This window comes from Carya illinoinensis, chromosome 9, assembly GCF_018687715.1.
Source record: "Carya illinoinensis cultivar Pawnee chromosome 9, C.illinoinensisPawnee_v1, whole genome shotgun sequence".
Lineage (NCBI taxonomy): Eukaryota > Viridiplantae > Streptophyta > Magnoliopsida > Fagales > Juglandaceae > Carya > Carya illinoinensis.
The window spans coordinates 31739181-31762402 of record NC_056760.1 but is presented as its reverse complement, the minus strand read 5'-3'; the positions used below and the strand labels follow the sequence as shown (position 1 = coordinate 31762402).

At 37.5% G+C, this 23222-nt stretch overlaps 1 protein-coding gene across 1 annotated transcript; it reads left to right on the top strand.

Annotated features, from left to right (window-relative positions):
- Positions 1-8718: 8718 nt before the first annotated feature.
- LOC122276645 lies at positions 8719-22775 on the top strand. Its single transcript, XM_043086520.1, has 4 exons — positions 8719-8875; positions 8967-9044; positions 9302-9397; positions 22422-22775. Exons 1-4 carry the CDS (start codon positions 8873-8875, stop codon positions 22503-22505), a joined length of 261 nt encoding a protein of 86 aa, XP_042942454.1. The 5' UTR covers positions 8719-8872; the 3' UTR covers positions 22506-22775.
- Positions 22776-23222: the final 447 nt, after the last annotated feature.

The following is a 23222-nucleotide window of genomic DNA, read 5'->3' as shown; positions in this document are numbered from 1 at the left end:
TCAAGAACCCAGATTACAAATGAGGAATACCACAAACGTTGTGATTTGCCTTTGATAAGTTCAAAAGTTCAATCAAGAACAAGAGTAAACTCAACTCACCATGAAAATTCAATATTGACTAACCTTCTCAAATGAGGCTACAAGTGGTTTAAATAAACAATCTCCAAACATCCTAAATGAATAGTGCCATGGTTACTATAACGTGAACAGTGTCACGCTATAATAACTTCTAAAATCCTAGTTCACATAAAATAATAACTTTCCAAATAAGCCCTTGGCCAAAATACAAGGCCTTCTCAAAAACCCTAGTTCATTAGAAATAAGATATATGTGGGTCAAGCATCGTCAAGCCCACTTATTCTTAACTAATAATAAAAAACCTTCAAACAAATTGAAAGCCTTAACAACAACAGACCCTATATCTAAGTCATGTCTTCCACAGCTTGTATCAAGTGGATCAAAACTAGTTCTCCTTTCTTCAAGCCCATCTTGAGTGTTGGGCTCTTCCTAGCTTAATCCCAAGTGGATTGCACCAATCCTTGCATTACTTCATTGATCTTCTTGGCTCTTGATCTTGTAATTGGCCCATCTGGAACTTATAAAGGATCTTTAAGGCTAGCTCCACCTTGGTTCCCATCATTCTCCCTTTCCTCAAAAGGATTCAACCTTGAATCTTCACCTACATCAAAAGGAGAAAGGTAAAAAACATTGAAGGTAGCAAAAACATTATACTGACCTGGAAGATCCACTTTATATGCATTGTCATTAATTTTCTCAAAATTTTGGAAAGGTCCATCTCCTCGAGGATGCAACTTAGTCCGTCTATGGGCTGTCAATCTTTCTTTGCACATGTGAACCCAATCCCAATCTCCTAATTCAAGAATGACACGCCTTCACCCTTTATTGGTTTGGAAAGCAACCCTTTCGTTCTTTTGGACAATTTGAAGCCGTACCCTCTCATGAAGTGACTTCACCAACTCCGCCTTCTTTTGTCCATCCAAGCTACTCCTTTGGGATAAAATATCAGCAACAATATTCTCCTTACCTTGCTTGTAACGGATGACATATAGAAATGTCTCAATGTATTCCATCCATCTAGCATGCTTCTTATTTAACTTACCTTGACCCTTGAGATGCTTCAATGATTCATATTCGGTGTGGATCACAAAATTCCCTAGGCCACAAGTAGTGCTACCAAGTCTCTAATGCACGAACAAGAGCATAAAGCTCATTGTCATAAGTAGGGTACTTCAGGGACGCCCCACTTAACTTCTCACTGAAGAAGGCGATGGGCTGCCTATCCTGCATCAAAATGGTTCCAATCCCTATTCCTGAGGCATCACATTCAATATCAAAAGTTTTGTTAAAATCAGATAATGCTAACACGGGTGCAGAGCACAACCTTTCTTTAATAGTGGCAAAAGCATTCTCTTAATTAGCCCCCCAATGAAACCCAACATTCCTTTTAATGACTTCATTGAGTGGTGCAGCAATGGTGCTAAAGTCTTTAACAAAATGCTGATAAAAGCTAGCTAAACCATAAAAGATAGAATCAGACCTGATTGAAAACCTTGCTCTAAATACCAAATGATGTAAACCCCAATCGACTCGCTTTGAGGCCCAACAACAATATTGGGAAAACAAACCCAAGAAAGCCAAACTCAAATCAATGGATGGAGAATCTAGATCCGTTGAGAACCCATTTCAAGAACCTAGATTATATTAAAATCTAGACCTGTTGAAGAACTCGTCCCAAGAACCCAGATTACAAAGGAGGAACACCACAAAGGTTGTGATTTACCTTTGATAAGTTTAAAAGTTCAATTAAGAACAAGAGGAGTAAACTCAACTCATCATGAAAATTCAATATTAGCTAACCTTCTCAAATGAGGTTACAAGTGGTTTAAATAAACAATCCCCAAAAACCCTAAGTGAATAGTGTCACAGGGACTGTAGCGTGAACAGTGTCACGCTACAATAATTTCTAAAATCATAGTTCACATAAAATAATAACTTTCCAAATAAGCCCTTGGCCAAAATACAAGGCCTTCCCAAAAATCCTAGTTCATTAGAAATAAGACATATGTGGGCCAAATATCGTCAAGCTCACTTATTCTAAACTAATAATAAAAAAACCTTTAAACAAATTGAAAGCCTTAACAACAACAGACCCTATCTCTAAGTTATGTCTTCCACAGCTTGTATCAAGTAGATCAAAACTGATTCTCCTTCCTTCAAGCCCATCTTGAGTGTTGTGCTCTTCCTAACTTCATCCCAAGTAGATTGCATCAATTTTTATATTACTTCCTTGATCTTCTTGGCTCTTGATCTTATAATTGGCCCATCTGGAACTTGCAAATGATCTTTAAGGCTAGCTCCACCTTGGTTCCCATCATGTTGAGTCTTTAGCCTGGGGCTATTTCATAGGTCTCCAGCAATTACAAAAGTCTACTGAATTCCATTGAGTTTCCCCTGCAAAAAAGTAGACTATCATATGTAAAGAAAATGTGGTTGATTTTAATCTTTCCTTGAGCCAATGGAATTCCAATGAGATGACGTACTAAAAGCTTCTGAGCAAAGAATAAAGAGTTAGGGAAAGATGGGGTCATCCTGTCTAATCCCTCTTGAAGGGTAAAATTTCCCACTATGTATTCCATTGATGATAATGGAATATGAAACTGTTGAGACACATCTTATAGTAAGAGCAATCCACTTACTAGAAAATCACATCTTCTTCATCATAGCCTCCAAGAATGGCCACTCAATCTTGTCATAGGCCTTACTCATATCCAAATTTAGAGCCATGAAGCCTTTCTTGCCTTTTAGCAGAGAGTTCATAGTATGCATGACCTTATATGCAACAATCACATTGTCAGTAATGAGCCTACCTTGGAAAAAGCACTTTGAGTAGTTGATATGATGGAGGGAACGATAGACTTTAATCTGTTAGCCATCGACTTAGCTAGAATTTTGTAGAACATATTACAGAGGCTAGTAGGTCTAAATTTAGTGATTGTGTGAGGTTTTTTAATTTTCGGAATCAGAGCTATAAGGGTATCACTAATATCAGAGTTCCAAGAGGTTGTATTGAAGACTTCTATAGCAAATTTGCATACACCATTTCCAACTATCTTCCAATGATTTTGGTAAAAGGCTACTAGAAAACCATCAAGCCCTAGAGAGATTAATGAGTTCATTTGAAAAATTGTTGTTTCTACCTCGTTAGCAATGCATTTTTTAAAGAGTTTTTCATTCAAATCAATTGTTACCATGGGACCAAGAGTGTGTAAGCAAGCATCCATCCCTGTTGGCTAGGAAGAGCTGAAAGATCCTTGGAAATAAGAGAGAAACATGGAGTTGATATCTTCTTGTGTTCTAGTTGTATGACCTTCTACATCAGGAATTGATTTTATGGAATTGATTTTCCTTCTCTGATTTGCACACGTGTGAAAAAATATGGTATTTTGGTCCCCTTCTTTGAGCCACTTTTGTTTGGCTTTTTGTTTCCACATTTTCAAGTAAACCTTCAATCTCTTTTTGCACGTTACAAATTTTGGCCAAGTTGTCACCTACATTTGTTTCTTGAAGATCTTTGAGAAGAGATAACTTGGAAGATATAAGCACTTTGAGGTTCCTGCATGCTAGTTTGCTCCTATTTTTAAAGATTCTTTGCATTTGTTGAGGAAACCAATTGTTTATTTCATACCTACTATATGAGTTTGGTTTTGAGTTCATGTTTTTTTTAAACTATACCACAATATTCTTTTTTTTTTTTTTTTTTTGTGCCCAGCTTGCCTCACATCTAAAAAGTCTCTCTTTCTACCATCTAGCCTCATATACCATATCTCAATAACAAGATGACTGTGGTCTGAGCAGCAAGAGTAGTAACATTGGTATCATCAAAATTGTTGAGCCATTCATAATTGCCAAATCCATGGCCTAACCTCTCTTTTGTGAAGCTACAATCTTCTCTATCATTATACCAAGTAAAATTAAGGCCTTGGTAATCCAAATTATTCAGTCCAAGGCCTTGGTAATCCAAATCATTCAGTCCACACAATTCAATAGCTTCTCTAAATTCATCCATTTGTTTATAATGCCTTGGAGCTACTCCTGCTTTTTCGTGCTGGTGTAAGATTACATTGAAATCACCCATTCATTCATTTGCTTCAACAAACTCCAACTAGCAGACCTCTTTGAGGTAACTAGATTGCCATAGAAACATGATAGGAGCCATTGCTTGTCTATGGCAAGATTAAAGACCTTGAGAGAAATATGACTCTGTGAGTAAGAGTCAAGTGCTGCTGTCATCCGATCTTTCCAAAAGAAAGCTAGTCCTCCACTTGAGCCAATACTATCCACAACAAAACTATTGTCATAACCCAATTTATTTCTAACTTTCTCTACCTTATGCTTGTTACACTTTATTTCAATGAAGAAAACAAAATGTGGGCTCTGAGTATTCACCAAATGGTGAAGTTCCTGAACTGCTCGAGAGGATAGTTCCGGCTAAGGCAAATCATTGTTGCTGGTTAGGCTGCCTAGCAATGTCCACCACTTGATCCAAAGTTTAACTCCTTACAAGTATGAGTTTCATTTTTTAATAGAAGAAGCAGACTGAGAAAGCTCCCGAATTGTGTTTATATTTCTTCTTTTTTCCCTCTTGTTTTGAACTTATTGATAAGGCATTATTAGAGGAGGATACTCATCTAGCACACCTCTTCCAACTTGGCCTCTTATTCACCACCTCAGCAAGGTGACTAGGACTCAATTAAACTTTTTGGATGCTAATAGTGTTACTGACATGGGGTTCTTTTACAAGAATATGGTCAAAGGAATCTATATTAATGATAGATTCTATATCCATATTTGCATGGGAAAATGTACCTACAAAGATGTCATTATTCTGATGTTGAGACCCTTCCACTTGGGCATGTATTCCCTTCCCTGAAAGGTTACCATCGTGGATCACCTTAACATTTGGATCATCATTCCCCTTTTTACTGCTTGTATTAAGGCATGGAATCTAGTTAAAAGTTGACCATGAGTAAGTGCCAAATTTATCTATATCTTCAGTTACCTTGTTCGATAGAGGATCCTTTGATTGCTCCAAAGATTGTTACACTAATGTTTTCTTTCCTTTCATGGGATCCTTGCTTCTCCCTGTGCCGGAATGTTCCTGTCCTTGATTCCCTAATTTATCATCTTTCGACCTGCCACCATGTCTTTTGAAGTAATTGGATTGAGTTTTAGAGGGAGGAGCTCTAAGCCAAGGACCATACTATGTTGTGGATTGTGTGTCCTTTTTAAGCAGTGAACAACCTTTCCCTTGATGTTTCAGCACTCCACAATGGAAACAAAAACTCTGTAATCTCTCGTATTTGAAACCAACCCCCTTTTGATTCCCTCCTACATTCAACCATTTCCATACTTGAAACATAGTAGATCGAAATGATTCATAGTTCACTCCTCTGTCTGCTAGTATCTTGACCAAAATGCAATTCTTTCCTCTTGATATTGCCTTAGAAATTGCTTCCTCCGGGTGCTATATTAATAGATTTTCATCCTCAATTTTAGGTCTTCCCAAAGAGTGGGAATGTCATTTTTTGCCAAACTATAAGGAACCTCTACTAACACAAGGTTCATTGGCATTGGATTAGTCATCCCAATCTTTAAAATTTGACTAATATGTAACTTTTTTGCTTTTACCCAACTACTCAAAACTTGAAATCTACATTGGATTAGCCATTACACTTTCTATAATAATAAAATATCATTTTTTTATTACTAATATTTCTTTAATTAAATTATATAGATTAGGCCTATTCATGGCCCAGCCCGGAACCTGGATAATCGGGTTTCCGGTTATGGTTTTCGGCCCGGAACCCATATTTATAAAAACCGGAAGCATCCGGTCCGAACCCGGTATAAAACCGGATTCCGTATTATACCCGGTTGCTAACCGGGTTTGTTTATAATGTAAATGTGAATCGTGACTTCAGTCTTCTCTCTCTCTCTCTCTCTCTCTCTCTCTCTCTCTCTCTCTCTCTCTCTCTCTCTCTCTCTCTCTCTCTCTCTCTCTCTCGTTACGAACTTAGCAGAACTTAGAAACCCTAAGCTCCCTCCGTGAAATCTTGCCGTCGTCTCTCTCTCGCCGTCGCCGCTGGCCGGACTTCGATCAGTAACTCTCTCTCTCTCTCTCTCTCTCTCTCTCTCTCTCTCTCTCTCTCTCTCTCTCTCTCTCTCTCTCTCTCTCTCTCTCTCTCTCTCACACTTCGATAACCCTCTATCTCTCACTTTGATAATCCTCTCTCTCTCTCACTTTGATCAGACTATTTTGCTAGATTTGTTGTTTTTCTCCCTCTCTCTCTCTATTTTGTTAGATATGCTATTTTTTTGGTTGTGAAAAAATAGCCTTTTGCTAGATTTGTTCTCTTTGCTTTTAAATGTGGGTTTTTTTTTTTTTGGTCTGATTTGTTCTATGATCAATGCCTTTGAAGAAATCTGATGTGGGTTTATTTTGCTAGATCTGATGTTTTTTCTCCGTCTCTCTCTCTATTTTGTTAGATATGCTATTTTTTGGGTTGTGAAAAAATAGTCTATTGCTAGATCTGTTCTCTTTGCGTTTAAACGTGGGGGTTTTTTTTGGCTCTGTTTTGTTCTATTATCAATGTCTTTGAATAAATTTGATGTGGGTTTATTTTGAATAAATCAAATGTTAAACAAGGTGATTCAGTGTTGCTGATAACCTGGTCAATTCATTTCCTTCTAAAAGGATTCAAGAGTTCTGTTTGAATAATTACTGTGCTCTTTAGATGTTAGGGCTAATACCTGGAGGATAGGCCAGTGTTATTCTTGTCGGAATATCAGTTTTTATTGCCCCTAATTTCTGGAACTTTTGTATGTTAATGGCACTTGTTGGCACTTACCTTAGATGTTAGAATTGATAAAAAAGAGGATGGTACATTGTTATTTTTGTCTAGTCATATTGAATCTTCTATCCTGTGTAGTTGGGTTGCGCCCCTTTGCTTGTTTGATAAAATTGCATTACTTGCAAAAAAATAATGATTTGATCCCCATACTCATGGCATTCTTGGGCAACAACTAGTTATATCTGAAAATTGTATTGTGTTTGCCATTGCTGAGAGGGTTTTGGTGTTGAACAGGATTCTGAATTCACTGACCCAGGCGCTGTAATCTTCTGGAGTTGATTTGTCACAAGCCTGCATCTCAGTGCAGATTAATGCTGGTAAACCTGCAAATAGCAGAAGCAAACATATTATGTATTGGTGGCTCTATGTAATCCACTTTTGATATGTAATTTCATATATTGTAATTTGTGTTTTGTAATATATAAATACCAAATAATGAAATATGTAGTGATTGTATAATGTATTATGTTTTTTTAGATGCATTTAGTTAAAAAGGAAATTAGTTTTATATATGAAAGAATATGCTTTACAACATTTTTTCTTAAAAAATATATAATAGAATATAGGCTCTTAGATTTAAAAGAAAAATGCTTCTTGAAAGAAACTAAATAATATAGGTTTTTGTTATAAAAAAAAAAAAAAAAAAAAAAAAAACCCACAACCCGGGTACAATCCGAAACTCGGATTCCGGGTTTCAAAAAATCCTAATTCACCCGGGTTCCAGCCCAAGTTATAACTCGCCCATATTGGGCCGAAAATCGGCCCGGGTTTGAAATCCAGGTTCCGGGCCGGGTATATCCTGATACCCGGTCCGAAACCCGAATGAACAGCCCTAATATAGATGAACATTACTTATATTATAATTTGTTATAGGATAAGATTATTGCATTATTTTGTACTTTATAAATAATTAATAAAAAGTTTATTCATATTATTATAATTTTTGCATGATTATAGATAGATGAAAATAAAATTCTTAATTATTTTTATATTTTAAAAAATATTAAAAGAAAGATGATAAATATTATTTTATAAAAACATAATTAATAATAGGAAAATGCATTGTCATTTTAGGGATGAGGTTACCGTAAGGATGAAGTTACATTAAAGGGAAGGAAAGGGGAAACACAGGAAATAATAAAATATTAGAATGAAAATGCCATAGTTTCCTTCATGTATGACTCTAAGAATGAAGTTGTTGTTGCTCATATTCCAGATGAATTGTGTTTAACTAATCTAATATAGGAGAAATTTAATAAACATTCTTTAAAATACAATTTTCACTGACATTTGCCAGTACTCTCGCACCTCACTCTTAAGAGAGGAGGACCGGAATTGACTTTTAAGTATTTGAGTGTTAAGAGTATCTCAACACTTCTCAATATAGTTTACTACTATTTATTACTATATTATTACTATATTTATTACTTTTCACATATTTTTTATTACTATTCATTACTTTTTACTACTATTTAATATTATATTATTACTTTTTACGTACTTTTTATTATTATTTATAACATATTTCAATACTTTTCAATATCCAAACTCAATCGAGGGAAACATCTTTCTTGTAAAGTTAGAATATAATCATCTTATATTATATTATTTTAAAATTATTTAAAATTTTTAAACTAACCAAAACAAATGGCTATTGCCAACGGCCAGCCGTTTCTTAGAAAGCATGCGAATCGGGGTCCTCGGGAGATAGTCGTTTGACTTGCGCTTTACGTCAAAACGAACAAACTTAACGTATGGAATGACGATTTTGTCCTTCCACGAATCCACAGGGCACCGTGTAAAGTAGCGCGTTGGCAAAGCTCTATAAGCCATCGGGCGTAAAGAAACCATATCCGAAGTTCCCAAGAGCGTGTCAAAATTACCAATCCCCGCTGGTCGTACAAAAAACAATTTATAGATCCAAGAAGACGATCACGAAGATGGTAAAAGTCTCTGAAACTCCATTCTCATATTTCTTAACTTCGTTGAATTCTCATGTTCCTTAACATATGTTTGTGTTATGTTCTGTTCTAGGTTTGCCTGGCGTGTTTATTACCCCTTTTCTTGGTACCCATCGTCAACATTCTTCCTCTTCTGTTCCATTTAATCATGGTATGCGATCCCTCTCTCTGCAATCGTAATCGCATTTTACCACCTGGGCTCTGCTTGCTTTGCTACTTTTCCTTCGACGAAATTGCTGTCCTCTCTCCCCTGCTTTCTTATATTTTTTATGAATATCCGTGCTTTCGTATTTCTTTTGTTTGTTTAGCCTCAAATTATGGGTCTTCAATTCGTCTATGGCCACTTTTGGTTCTTTCTAATTGTATTTACTAACTTATCGTTGTATTTTCTGGGTACAAAATTTTCAGGGAAAAGTTTATGGGATATTTGGTTGGGAATACAGGAAGCCGGAGAGGGTTCCACCGGCTTGTCCTTATAAGCCTGCAGCCAAGAAGGATAGCAAAGTGAGTGAAACACTACTAAATGCTTTTGATTTTATGTAATATTCATTGTCCGCTTTTGTTTCCCCCTAAAACTGAATCCTGTTAGTTGAAGCAATTGGTTATTGCATTAATATGACCCGAAGAGGAGAAAATTTTTAAGTTTATTTCCTTTTGGCAAGTACAAACTCAGAAGAGAAAGCATTGAGGTAGATGGGGTGCTAGGATGTTATTGGAGAGTTGGTAACGGACTTATAATTTCTGTTAATTGATTCTGTTAGAGTTAGTTTCAATTAGTTTGAGCAGCTGTGATATGGGGTTTGTTAGTCTGTCAGTAAAGAGCCACAGCTCCAACACTTCTACAAATACATGTACTCATTATCAAGGAAGATCATCCAAATTCCTTCCCCGCCCCCCCCCCCCCCCCCCTCTCTCTCTCTCTCTGCAGTTCTCCTATTAACTCTCCATTTCTGACATGGTATCAGAGTGCATTTGAGCTTCATTCTGCATCTCTGATTTCCTTTATTGTTGTTTTACTAAAGCTTTTAGCAGCTTGGTTGAAAAAACTTAGTTGGAAGCTCGCCCATGTGGGCTAAGCCCACACGGGACAGTCCCTTGATGAAGCTTAACTTAGAGCATAGTTCCTCTTTTGATAAGTGGTTTGTAAGTGGGGAAGCCGTATAAATAGTAGTCCAAGATATCACATCTCCTAGGAATTTTGTGGCCAAGCTACTTGAATCAAATCATTGACGTGTTTGATGAAGCTCTGTAGAGTTGTCTTCGGTCTTCATTCAAGCTTTCTTGGATGATCCGAATTGTTCTTGGTTGCCCAACATCTGTTTGACGAAAATCCCCAAAAGGAATGGCTAAGGTTTTTTAAGCTTTTATCTGTCTGTGCCTTGATCGGTGCAGTCTTGGTGATTTGGGCAATGTTTTCAAATGTTTTTAATTCTTGATGTTGATGGTTTCAAGATTGAATTTTCTTTCACATTTGGCTTTTGGCAAAGTCTGTCGGTCATGTCTTTTCTTCTATATTATTACCATCGGTAGTGATGCTGGAAAATCTTGTTTAGCAGCTATGAGGTGGTTCCACGGTGTTTCAGCAAGTTCATTGAAGCAGATTCTTCATGTTTAGTGATCTTTGGTGTTTGTGATGTTTTTCTTTCATGGTCTGCGGTGTTTTTTTTTTTTTTTGTGTTCACCGGTGGGTTTTGTGGTGGTTACCGCCATTGTTGGCATCAGATACCAAGGTTGATGACATCTCAATGAAGGGAAGACCCCTGTTTGGTTGCATGAGTTGGTGCTTCCCTTTATTGATGAGAGAATCCTTGTTGTGTTTTAAGTAGTGTTCTAAGTCTTTGACCTGAACTGTGAACCTAAGATGAACCCAATAGGGAATAATAGAGTTAGGTTGTGCTTATTTGGCTTACGTCAATTTTCACACAAACCCTAATAATTGGGTCACTCTATGGTTAACTTGTAGTAACCCGTGGATTGACCCAACTAATCCGTTCATTCAACACATAAATTTTTCGTAGTATACAATTTTGTTCAGTAAAACCCCATAATAAGTATAGTGCATACCAAGCTTGGGTTATCCCTTCCACAGTGGTTGAGCTTTTGGCTAGTTGGACAAATCTAGGCGGTATTCCACAAATCATAGCTATGTGGAAGATGGTTCCTACTTGTATTCTGTGGTACTTATGGCAGGAGTATAATGACGGGACGTTCGAAGACAAGGAGCACTCATTACAGGAGCTTAGATTACTTTTTGTTAGAACTTTATTTTTGTTGGCTAAAGTTGTAGATTTTAATAGCCTTGATTTTAATGATTTTCTTGTTTCCATTTCTTCTTCCTAAATAGGTGTTATGTCTTGTATACCATCTTGAGTACTTGGGATATGCCTATTCTTATTTTTGATAAGTAAATGTAATCTATTAATCAAATAATAGGCAACGCCTGATACAATGTATAGTTGCCCTAGCTAAGTAGGAGCAATGGAAATAAGAAAATCATGATAAGCTATGCCATTAAAGTCGACCGCAATGGCCCAAGTACAAAGAGTTCTAGTAAAGTAAACTTTCAATTTCTCCATCGATCTCTCTTTGTCCTCAAATGTCCAATCATTGTGCTCTTGCCACAAATACCACATTATGCATATAGGGATCATCTTCCACACCGCTTTAATCTGTTGGATACCTTGCAAATTTGCCCAGCTGGCCAAAGCTGCTACCACCGTCTCAGGCATAACCCAAGCCAAGTCAACTCTCCCAAGAACTTCATTCCACAAACCTCTCGCTATCTCGCAGTGCAGTAAGAGATGGTTCACAGATTCACCCCCCTTCCTGCACATGCAATACCAATCTGCAATAATCACCCTACGTTTTATCAAATTATCAGTTGTGAGGATCTTCCCTAAGGAAGCAGTCCACAAAAAAAACGCTGCTTTTGGTGGTGCCTTATGTTTCCAAAACTTTTTCCAAGGGTACTGGATATGTGGTTCTTGGGTTAGGGCCTTATAAAAATATCGAACCGAGAAAGTACCTTTACCTACAGGTATCCACCACAACCTATCTTGTGAGATACTCGGTTTGTTGGAATACAAAAGACTAAAGAAAGCTTCAAAATTGCTCATCTCCCAATATTGTGCCACACTACTAAAATTGATGTTCCACTGGATTTGCTCCCCGATCTCATCAATACATCCGCCACTGAAGCATCTATGTCACTTGTAACCTGGAATAGTGAAGGAAAAGCATCCTTTAGAGCGATATTATCACACCAAGTGTCAAACCAGAATTTAATTTGGGTTCCCTCTCCTAGACAAAGTCTAGTGTGGCGAGAGAAGACCTCCCACCCTATTTTTCCACAAACCCCCTCCATATGACCTTCACACTTCTTTTGTGCACCAACCCACCCATAGACTCCCATATTTGCTCTCAATCACCTTCTTCCAAAGGGCTTGTGAAGCGCCACTCTTGCTGGAATAGGGAATAGGGACAAAAAATTAGGTAGATTAGAAAGTATGTTCTTGATCAGGGTAATCCTACCACCTTTAGACAGGTACATTCTCTTCCAACCAGCTAGACGATGCTCCACCTTCTCTATCACTGAATCCCATAATGGAGCCGCTCTCGAGGCAGCTCCCAACGGAAGTCCAAGGTAAGTCATAGGTAGTGCTGCAAGCTTACACCCCAAAATACTAGCCAACTATCTGATGCTCCAAACTCCTCCAATAGGCACCATTTCTGATTTTTTCAAGTTTACTTTCAACTTGGATGTTGCTTTGAAACAAAGGAGGAGGACCTTCAAAACTCGAACCTGGCTAGGATCTGCTTCACAGAAGAATAGGGTATCATTTGCAAATAACAAATGAGAAATGTTAACAAGTCCCCTAATCGGGGAACCAATCGCAAAACCAACCACCAATCCATTCTCAACCAGGCCATTCTGCTCAATGCCTCCATCATAATAACAAAAAGTAATGGGGACAGCGAGTCTCATTGTTTTAAGCCTCGTGTGCTACTAAAGAAACCAGTTATTGAATCTCTTGTGTGAGTTAGCTACTCTATGAAAGAACTTAGTGCTTTGGTCTCCTTCCTTCGGCCATAGCGCTCTTGACTTTTGACGCCAAGAAGTCTCTTCTAATAGAACTATTCTTTCTAGCTCTGCTTCCAGCACTACTTTTAGAGATATCTCTTCCTGAGTTAAGGTCCTGGCTTCTTGTGTCCTTTCTAACCCATGAATCTCCATCACCTTGCTTTTCTTGTGCTCCCCTATGTCTCCAAAAGACTGCCTATTCTTATTAATACAATTGTTTAATTATAAAAAAGAATAAGTGTAGTATAGACTTTTAAAAAGTCTTAATGATACATGAATAAATGCAACAACAAAAATATTTCATGTACCTATTGTGATAATTGTGAGTTCCAAAAATTTGCAATTGTTGAAAGTGAAAATCTCTAAATTGAAATCCTCCAAAATCGAAATCTATAAGCAATATTAAGCTGTGTTTGGAAGATGAATCCAACTTAACTCATCTCATCTCAAATCAATCACTGATGGGACCCGCTACTTTTTTAATTTCCCATAAAAAAGTTAAACTCATCTCAACCTAAAAAAGTTAAACCCATCTTAATGGAACCCACAAGATATTACTATTCACAACTTAACTCATCTCAAGATCAAATGTAGCCTAGAATGAAATTCCTCCAAAATCCAAATCCCGAAAATCGAAAATCTAAAAAATCGTAGAACCTCCATCCCAATGTTTTGTTATTGACTACTGCGAGAGGATAGTCAAAGCTCACTCGCCTCCTTTGATAAGGACCTTAAGAACTGATACATGCTCTGTTTCCATTTTAAGGAGTTGTAGAACTTTGTTGATGTTTTAAATTTATAAAATAACTGGCTTATTTTCAGTACCTCTATATGTTCAAACTTAGAAAATTTAGACCTTTTGTATTTATAATATGTTCTTATCCTATGAATGTTGTCAACATATTGATGTTGTAGATGGGTGACAAAGAAAATAAGGAAATAACTCATGAAAAGCATATATAATAATTATATAATTAAATCAAATCCATTAGCAAATGTTTCTACAATTATGAAGAGTGGCAAAAATATTGGACTAGGGGATTTCCCAATGAATTACCCAAGGTGCACTTGCGGGAAACTCCTTGCCGAAGGCTTGTGCACTCTCAGGATTAGTTAGAACTATGTTCTTGGACACCCCGTGCCAATCAAAAAATATGGTTAGCCCGATATGAACCCAAGTGACCCAAACTCGACCGGCACATTTTGTTATTTAGGTCGGATTGGGGTTCATTGAATGATGACCCCGAACCCAAATAACCCGACGTGTTTAAATGACCAGACATGAATTGACACCCTAGTTTTTAGCAGATTCGTGGTTCTTAGTAGGGCTGTACAGGAACCGACCAAACCGGCCGTGAACCCATCAGACCGACGGCCGGAGTACGGAACCGGCAGAGAACCGGTCGGCGGGCGAGAGAAAATGAAGAGAAACCAATATTGGCGGTTCGGCGCCGGTTTGGCCCCCTGGGAAACCGCTGAACCGACCGATCCGGTCTGTTTATTTTTTTTTTCAAATATATGAATATAAAACGACGCCGTTTCACTTAAGTAAGTGAAACGGCGTCGTTTAGATTATGTAGGTTTTAAAAACAATATAATAGAACGGCGCCGTTTGGCTTTTAAGCCAAACGGCGCCGTTTGAAAATGAGTTCATACCCCCCCCCCCAACCCTTCTTCTTCTTCCCCGCACCTGTTCTTCCTCTCTGCAACTCGTTCATCATCCATGGCAGACGACGGCACCGGTCTTCATTCTTCTTCCTCAGCTCCTCCTCATTCACAGAAGACGCCGACGGTAAACCGACCACCGCGCCGACGTTTATCGAGACCGATATGATCGGTTTTCTCTCCCCACACCCTCGGTTTCGGCCGGTTTAAGAGGGACATTGGAGAGTTCGGTGGTGTCTCGGTTCGGCGCTGAAACCGACGCCGAACCCATCGGTGTACAGCCCTAGTTCTTAGCACCTTCATGATTTGAAGTTTAAGTAGAGCAATTCAACCTAGCCCAGTTGCATGACACCCAACATAGATCCAAGCCTGTTTCAAATTTATGTCCACTATAATTATCTTATTCATAACTTTTTGTTAACTTCATTCAGTCCTCTGGTTCAGAACACTTTGACCTGTTCAATCATTTTCTTTCAGATTCAATGGATTTCATGCCCGGTTCTTGTTTGGTTCAGTGATTTTCACATCCAGTTCAGTGATTTTCTTCCCGCTTCAGATAATATTCTGTCCATTTCAGTCATTTGCCTCCTGGTTCAGGGCATTCCCAACCATCTTAGCTTATTCCAGCTTTATTCTGGTGTTTTTTCCAGTCGTTTTCGGCATGGTTTTGGTATTTTTTGGAATTCTTCAACAAAATGTTGGCATTTCCCAGTGTTTTCTTGACAATTGCTGGTATTTTCCTGGTGGTTCTAACACCATATTTGTGTTTCTAATTTCTATTATGATAACCAATTTGTTTATTGGTTGATTGCTGGTGTTTTCCAGTCTCTTTGTTTCTCTCTATTTCATGGAGTGTATTTCTTTATTTCTTACTTCTTAGCCCCTGTTGTGTTCTTGTGATCTTTTGGAAATGTGAACGTGTTACATGATGAAGTATTATAATCCTTAGGCTTGGTGCTATGTTTCTATTTTTTTGGCTTCTACGGATCGGCATCTATGGGCTTCAAACCAATTGATATTTCTCTCGTGGACTGCTGTATAATGCATTTTCTATTCTTACTTTGTCTACTTCATGTTGTTCCAGCCAAGGTTTTGATTTCGTTCCTATAACACCCTGTTCCCTAGGGTTAAGAACAAAGTCATTTTTAGAAATCTCGGGGAACCAGATACAAAAGATTCCATAAATAAATAAAGTCAATTTTTATTAAAATACTTAAAATCCAAAAGAGAGCCTACGGAAGCACATGTTAAATCAATCAAGTCTTATGTGCTTATCAAGAATAACTTATTAAACTGAAAATCATAAAACTAAGAATGTCATAAATTGTCTAGGCCTCTGCCTCGACTCTCTGATAAAGATTCTCACTTGGAGAGGTTAAAACATAAGAACAAACAAAAATGAGTGGAGTACTCAAAAAACAACACATCATACAGTAAACATAATAAAAACATAAGGGTTCTTGTAAAACATGCATACTCATAGTTACATACACAAATAACATGAACTTGATCCGTTCCTGAAATGCATTAACTTAAGTTGTAACTACCTCATTGGAGCTGTGTAGATAGATTTTTCAATGCATTGATCTTAAACATCTCATAACATTATGCACCCACAACATTGGGTTGTGACAAAAATATTTTTCGTGCTATGCTCACGACAACATATTTCATGACATGTGTTCATTCATAACAGTATACTTCATGCAAAAATGACATTTTCATGTATCATGCTAAAACAGTACTATTTCATGCTTTGTGCACAGTAACATAACACGTCATGTATGCAAGTAGCCGAATGCTCATTGATGTATCATATGACATTTCATGATCAAAATAACATTTATAACATGAATGTGTTGTTTATAAAAGAATCATAGATGAATTATCCAAAAGTTAGAAGCTAACTTACAAACTCCTTGGGTTTTTATGAATTGCTGCAGGCTGAAATAAGAGATATTCTAAGTTAGGAATCATATAACTATGGGAAATTTCCAGATTCAAAGGGTAACGGTATTTGCAAATCTGCCCTTAACTTTCCCAAAATTGCAATTATAACCCTAAACTTTCACTATTTGCATTTTGGCCCCAGATTTCACCAAGTTACACAAACTTCATATATTCCATATCCTAATTCCACTTAGACCTTAGAATCTCATGAATCAAACATCCAATATGAGAAATTCATCCAACCCGAGACATGCATATCGCCAACCTTCACTATATGTGATTTTAAGCCTATGTTCTTAGTGGACTCTTGTAAATCCGAAGGGTAACACTTAAACTAAACCTTAGATCAGATCATATCTAATTAGATTCAAGTCATATGGGACCACATCAACATTCATGTGATGAACAACTTCAAAGCATCATATATTCGCAAAACCGAATACTTGACATGATGTATCTAACTTCTCCTTGGCATATTAACACCAATAGCTCTAAAAATCATGTACTCTAATTCTTAACATGCTGATAATATGGCTCTAGGTGTTTATAAAACATGCTTTGGGAAACTTAACCAAGATTTCACAAGAGAAACTTCAACCTAGAGGAAACCGAAACATGCTAGATGATCAACCCAAGATATGGATTCATATTCCTAGTATGACATGCTGTTTTGCCTAAATATCAACCTTTAATCATGATAACCAGACTTTAGCTAAGCTTATAACATCATGTGAAAGCATGTCATGGCAATATTTCAAGATCAAAACATGTTACTCAAACAAAACTCCAAATCTGTACCGAAACATTCTTCCAATGATTCCTCATATAACTCAATCAAAATCTCAGTTTCATACAATAAATCAAAGCCTAACATGTTAATCTAACTTCCAATAAAGAGATATGGCATAGTTATTCACCAAACCGTGGCTTTTGGAGCTCTCAAGAGCCAACTCTTTACAAGGAACTCACACTAGTCTCTCGGTTTCACTCTTATCTAAAGCTACGGATGGTTTGATCACAAGAGCTATGTTATGCTTGAGGATGGCATGGATGGAAGTGAGGGAAGGAGAGTGGTATTTATAGGGCCGACCATTCTTCTCCTACTATTTTCGTCGAACACTACTCCCTACCTTAGGAAATCACTCCATTGAAAATCAATACTGAAAGATTGCTAAAAATGACTACGTGTTGCCTGGTTTTGCGGAATGATGTTATGATGTTCTCGGTGGAGTGCTTGATAGTGTTTTCAGATTGTCAATGTGTGCACAGTTAAGTATGCCTCATCATTAACCTATGCACCAAGACCAGTTGAGTGTAAAAGGGTGTAGAGGTTGCAGATTTTCAGAGGGTGTTTGAGTCCCAAAAGAAACCAGGCGTGCTGCTGGTTTTTCTTCCCAAGTGAAACCATTAGCTTTTCGGTTTCTATCAATTCCAGCTCAAAAACTCCCAAGTGTTTTGCAGGTGCTACTATGGCAATCTTCCCATGTTTATTGGGGGTATGAATGAGATACACTTGGCATTAAGTTGCAGGAAAAGAGGGAGTGTTTGAAAGAAGAGCAGTGCTACACCCACCGAAGTTGTAGCCCAAGATGGGTCCCGATAAGGGCAATTTTTTTTCATTCATTTTTTATACCCTTAAACATTAAAAAAACAAAATCACAACATCATTAAAAACACTTCCTTAATCACTAAGTAAAAAAAAAAAAAAAATTGTTGAGACCCAACACTCGGTGAGAGTAGCTTTTTCATTGAAAGAAAAGCTTCAGCCGAGAGAAGCGCCTGGTTTTCAGTAACTTCCTCCATCAATCTCATTCGGCTATGCTGTCACGTGGAAGGCAATTGGTTAGGCAAGTAAGTGGATAGCTTGGAACCCTAATTCAGACCTAAAAGACAAGGCTTGAGGCGTGTGAAGAGGGCTGAGTTTGCTGCAGAAAAAGTTAGAAAACATTGGTGCAGTTCGGCTGGCCATATTTCTTTTCCTAGGTGCAACAGCTTGACCCATGATTGACTATGGAGGAACTGTTCTTGTCCTAACATTAGGTCTGGAGTTTTCAGAGTTTGGTAGCATGAAAGAGGGTTAAGCTCTTGCAGAAAATTATATGAGAAAGCTTTTTGAATGATAAAAAAATATGGTGGCTTGTTCTTGGAGTGAATCAGCTGTACACAGTGTGGTTGGTTCCGAAGAATTGAAGACTACGGTTACAAGTCAACGACTTGTATCCTATTGGGTGGGTGTTACACAGCAATGACATGACTAACTCCTCAAGTTGTGTGCTGCACTTGATTTACTATTCTAGAGCTGCAGATGGGTTGATCTAAATCAAGAAGAAAGGAACTAAGTTGCAGAAAAATTTCAGAGCAATAGTGCTAGTAGTAATCGGCTATGCACGCATCATGCTTGAAGAATTGTCAAAGTTACTATGTGCTATTGTTCATGGCATTATGAGGTGTTCTGAAAAATGGAAATCGAAACTCATGATGAAGGGCTGAACTTGGCAGAAAAATGAATCCTAGGGATGCATGGATGAAGGGTTTTCGCAACAACTATTTGCGAGGTGGTAGGTTTCCTGTTGACATGATGAGATTCTTGGGTATACTTGTTCTCCAAGTCTAGTAATACTTTGGCCCCACGTTTCTACTAAGTTAGGCCTTAATATGGACCTCAAAATGGGCCTTCCCTTGGGCTTCATATTTTAGGCCTCTATTTGGACCTCAATAGCTTACTAAGTTGGGCCTTAACTTTGGGCCTTGTCTTGGACCTTTCTTTGGCCCTTTTCTTATCAAGCTTGGACCATCAATTTAACCAAATTTTTGGGCCTCATTCATATCCATCTAGCCTCCATGACTTGCTATGAATCAATCACCAAGCCCATTGAGGTGGCAAGTCCTTCTCATGCCACTTGTCATCCTTCTACTGGCCTCTTGGCAACCCATTTTCACAAAAATTTTCATTACTCCAAATATCTCAATTTGAGCAATGGTGGAAGTTATTTTGCCATGATCCTAAATGACTCAATTAAGACCAAAAAGCTCAATTCTCTTAAGGATCATTACTTCCACTTGACCAAATTCATTGGTTATCATTGTCAAATTCTCAATATTTGACAATTGTACCATCTTGATCTTTGTAGTTCTTGGCGGGGTATAACAAGTTGCTGGTTTGGACCATTTCATTGCTATTCACAGAATTCTAAGATACTCCAAGTGTCCAAACGAGCCATTAGTCTAGCTGGCCAGCTTCTAGAGACAACTAAGGGCACGTTTGGGGCATGGGATGAGATACAAAATTCTCATCCAATCTCATTTTATCTCATCCCATTTTATTCACAAACATAATTCAAATACAAAATTTTTAAACTAATCATTACAACTTTTTCAAACTTTCAAATAAAAAACAAAAAACAATCCTAACTTTTTCAAATCCCCAAGCAAAAATAATATTATAAAATTATATTCTTACAATATTTTAACTTTATAATATTTTTTATTCAACTTTTCTCTCATTTTTGAAAACCCAAAACATACTCATCTCAAATTATCTCACTACTATTCACAAACTATCTTACTATTATTCACAAAATTATCATCTCATCTCACTCTCCAAATTGAGATGCCACATTGGGTTTTACATCAAGGTTGGCCCAAGTGGTGAAGGCCTTGGTCTTGGGGTATCACTCCTTCCAAATTCTAAGGTTCAACACCTCATGGGTGCTAACAATCCTTTGGGATCACACCCCCTGATGTAAAACCAGCGATTCAACTAGTTCTGTGTAAGGAAACTTCTGAGGGTGTGGTGCACAGGACCAAGGTTTACTCTATAGGGGTGGGTCCAAAGGGCTATCTTGTATAGGTTCCCCGACATAAAAAATAAAATAAATAAAAACATGCCACATTGGTTTGCGACTTAACATAGCTCAGATTCTTGGGTATTTGATGCACATTCCTGATAGGCAATTTGGTTATACAAAAAAGTAAGAAACAAAGAGTTGTTACTAGATCCACTACGGAATATAATATCAATCTATATTTCACACATTCTGTGATTTTATGTGGCTGGGAAACTTTCTTGAAGAGTTGGGTTTTATAGTGGATACACCCATGAGACTTTTTGGATACACCCACTTGTTCTTCAAGGAACGATGCGCATTTAAGTTGATTGCCACTTTGCTTTGTGACAAATTTATAAATTACAAAGTTGTTACTTTATATGTGAAAGTCAAAAGATCAATTAACTAATTCGTTTACCAGGTCGTGGTTGGGTTGTATTTCTTTGTTCCAAGCTGGGGATTATATGAAATACAATCTTTGATTTGAGTAGGGTTATTAGAGAAGGTGTAAAACCCCAATGGGAAGCCTAAAATCACATGGCTTATACTCCAAAAGGACTAGTTAATGATCCAATTGGAGCCCATTGGAACCTTATAAAGAGCAAGAACTTCTCATTCCCAAGCAATGTGGGATCTCATACACCATCTACCCTTATCCTTATCATATGGGGTATCACAATAGTCTTCTTGTGATGATATTGTTGTATTTGGTATTTGAAGTTTACTATTTTATAATGAATGAAAGATCTCGGGGGATACTAACTGTTTTTGTGCCGAATTTTTAACATAACCTATACTCACTCAATATAGGGGTATCACAATACCATTTTTAATGGCCCAAAGAAGGCCCAAGCCACATTTGGGCCCATACTCCAAAACAACTTGTCAATGGTAATACAATTGGAGCTTCTTAGAATCATTATAAAGAATAAAAACTTCTTGCTCCCAAGCAATATGGGATCCCATTCACTATCTATACTCATTATGGAGTTACGTTACGCTAGCTGGAGTAACATGCTTGATGGTTATATGCGTAGAATCTGGATGTAAACATGTGGAATACTTGGAACTAAGATCATTGCTTCCTCCTTTGATTGCTTTCTTGAGTTTGAAGATTTCCATTACAAACTTTCCTTGGGATTTGATGTAAATTGTAGACCTTGAGCAGTTGGAAGTACATTAGGAAGATGCGGTAGGAATGGAAGCAAGGAAGGATTAAAATTAATATCACTGATTGTTTATGTTATGTGGCAAGAGTATAAGCTTAAGTCGCCCTTAACTATTGATGTGGTCGGTTACTTATTTCAAAACAAAAAAGAAATAATAATATTAACGTAGCCAGTTCATTGTCTTAATAACTGGAAGAAGATTTTTGGCTTAATATATTTTCCTTGCCCCCAGATAAAAGAAGAGATGCAAGTATTTTACATCTGACCCTACCAAAACAAAGACCCAAAAATACTTAATTCATTGCCACGCTCCGTGTGTTGGTTTCATAGGCATTTATTTGCTTTCCTTTTTTTAGTCACAATTGCTACTCATCAAAAGAAAATGTCTTAATTGCTTGTTCTTTTATGTGCATGATTTAAGTGATGGTGTTGAAAGCTTTTGATTATGTTTTTAGTGTTGTGAAAGAGGATAACTGATCCTTCTGCATGGGATCAAATGAAGAAAATTATGCTTTTTTTTTTACCCTGTAATATTTTGTGCAATGGAGACCCTGATGGTTATTATTCATGTTCTCAGTAGTGTGGAACTGTAACGTTTTTACCTTTGATGATTTTTAATCATTACATTATTTTGGACACTCATCCACACCCACGCGCAAATTCTTTTATATCATTTCTCTTCATTTATTCTGAGCATGATAGATGTGCTTACTTCTGGGCTTGCCAAAGTTTTGGACTTCTGCTTGCATATGCTGCATGTTAGCGCATATATGGCTGTTGTTTTGGTGCTTAAGGCCTCCTCGAATAGTAACTGAGATAGGATTTCATGTTTCCAGGCGGGGGTGGAAACTTCCACTGAACCAGCTCCACCCGTGTCTTTCTCAAAACCTGTGGGAGTGGCAGATGACAAGCAGGACTGAGGCTGGTCTACTTTCTTTGGTGCCTGGGCATTGGGGAGGAAAGCCATTGCTTATGATTTTGTTTGTTTTGATTCTCCGAACTAGACGTTTGTTGGAAACTGTATAACCTTTTATCATATTAACTATTCGGGCCCGAAAAGAAGAAAGGTGGAAAAATATCGGATTAAATGAAATCAGATATTGCATATGAAAATTGTTTTGATATGGCAATTGTAGTACATTTCCAAAAAAATTAAGAAAAAGAAGGATAGCAATTGTAGTTGTGACTTCTCTTGGATTTTTCACGATTATGCAATCTAAACCTGACTCAGGGATGAACAGTTATTTGTTTGAATGTCTAAAATAGTATTTTAAGTACTTTTTTGGGACTGAATATGTAGGCATCGAGTTTTTACCCCTCACAAAAAGGGGAAAAAAAAAAACAGAAAATAGAAGAAAGACATGTATCATGTTGGGTTTGGCAGTAGGTTAATGTTATGCCCTAATGTTTAGCAGTTGGGTACATGATGTCCGAATTGGGGTCTCAGCTTTTAACTACCAAAAAGTGTTAAGACTACTGTATATTCTCGTCAGTGTTTGGTTGTCTTGGTTCTTTTGTTTGTGGTTTCTGTTTTGAACTCTCTAGATTCTGGATCGGGATTTGCCACTTGCAAAAGCTTGGCAGAAAAGTATGGAGTCAATCGAACTTGGACTTAAGACCTCTAAGGGTGCAGCGCC

What these genes read in the sequence shown, in the direction of transcription:
- LOC122276645 (XM_043086520.1), top strand. An exon ending in TTCTGTTCCATTTAATCATG is followed by an intron (nt 9,045 to 9,301) that starts GTATGCGATCCC and finishes CAAAATTTTCAG; the next exon opens with GGAAAAGTTTATGGGATATT. An exon ending in CAGCCAAGAAGGATAGCAAA is followed by an intron (nt 9,398 to 22,421) that starts GTGAGTGAAACA and finishes TCATGTTTCCAG; the next exon opens with GCGGGGGTGGAAACTTCCAC.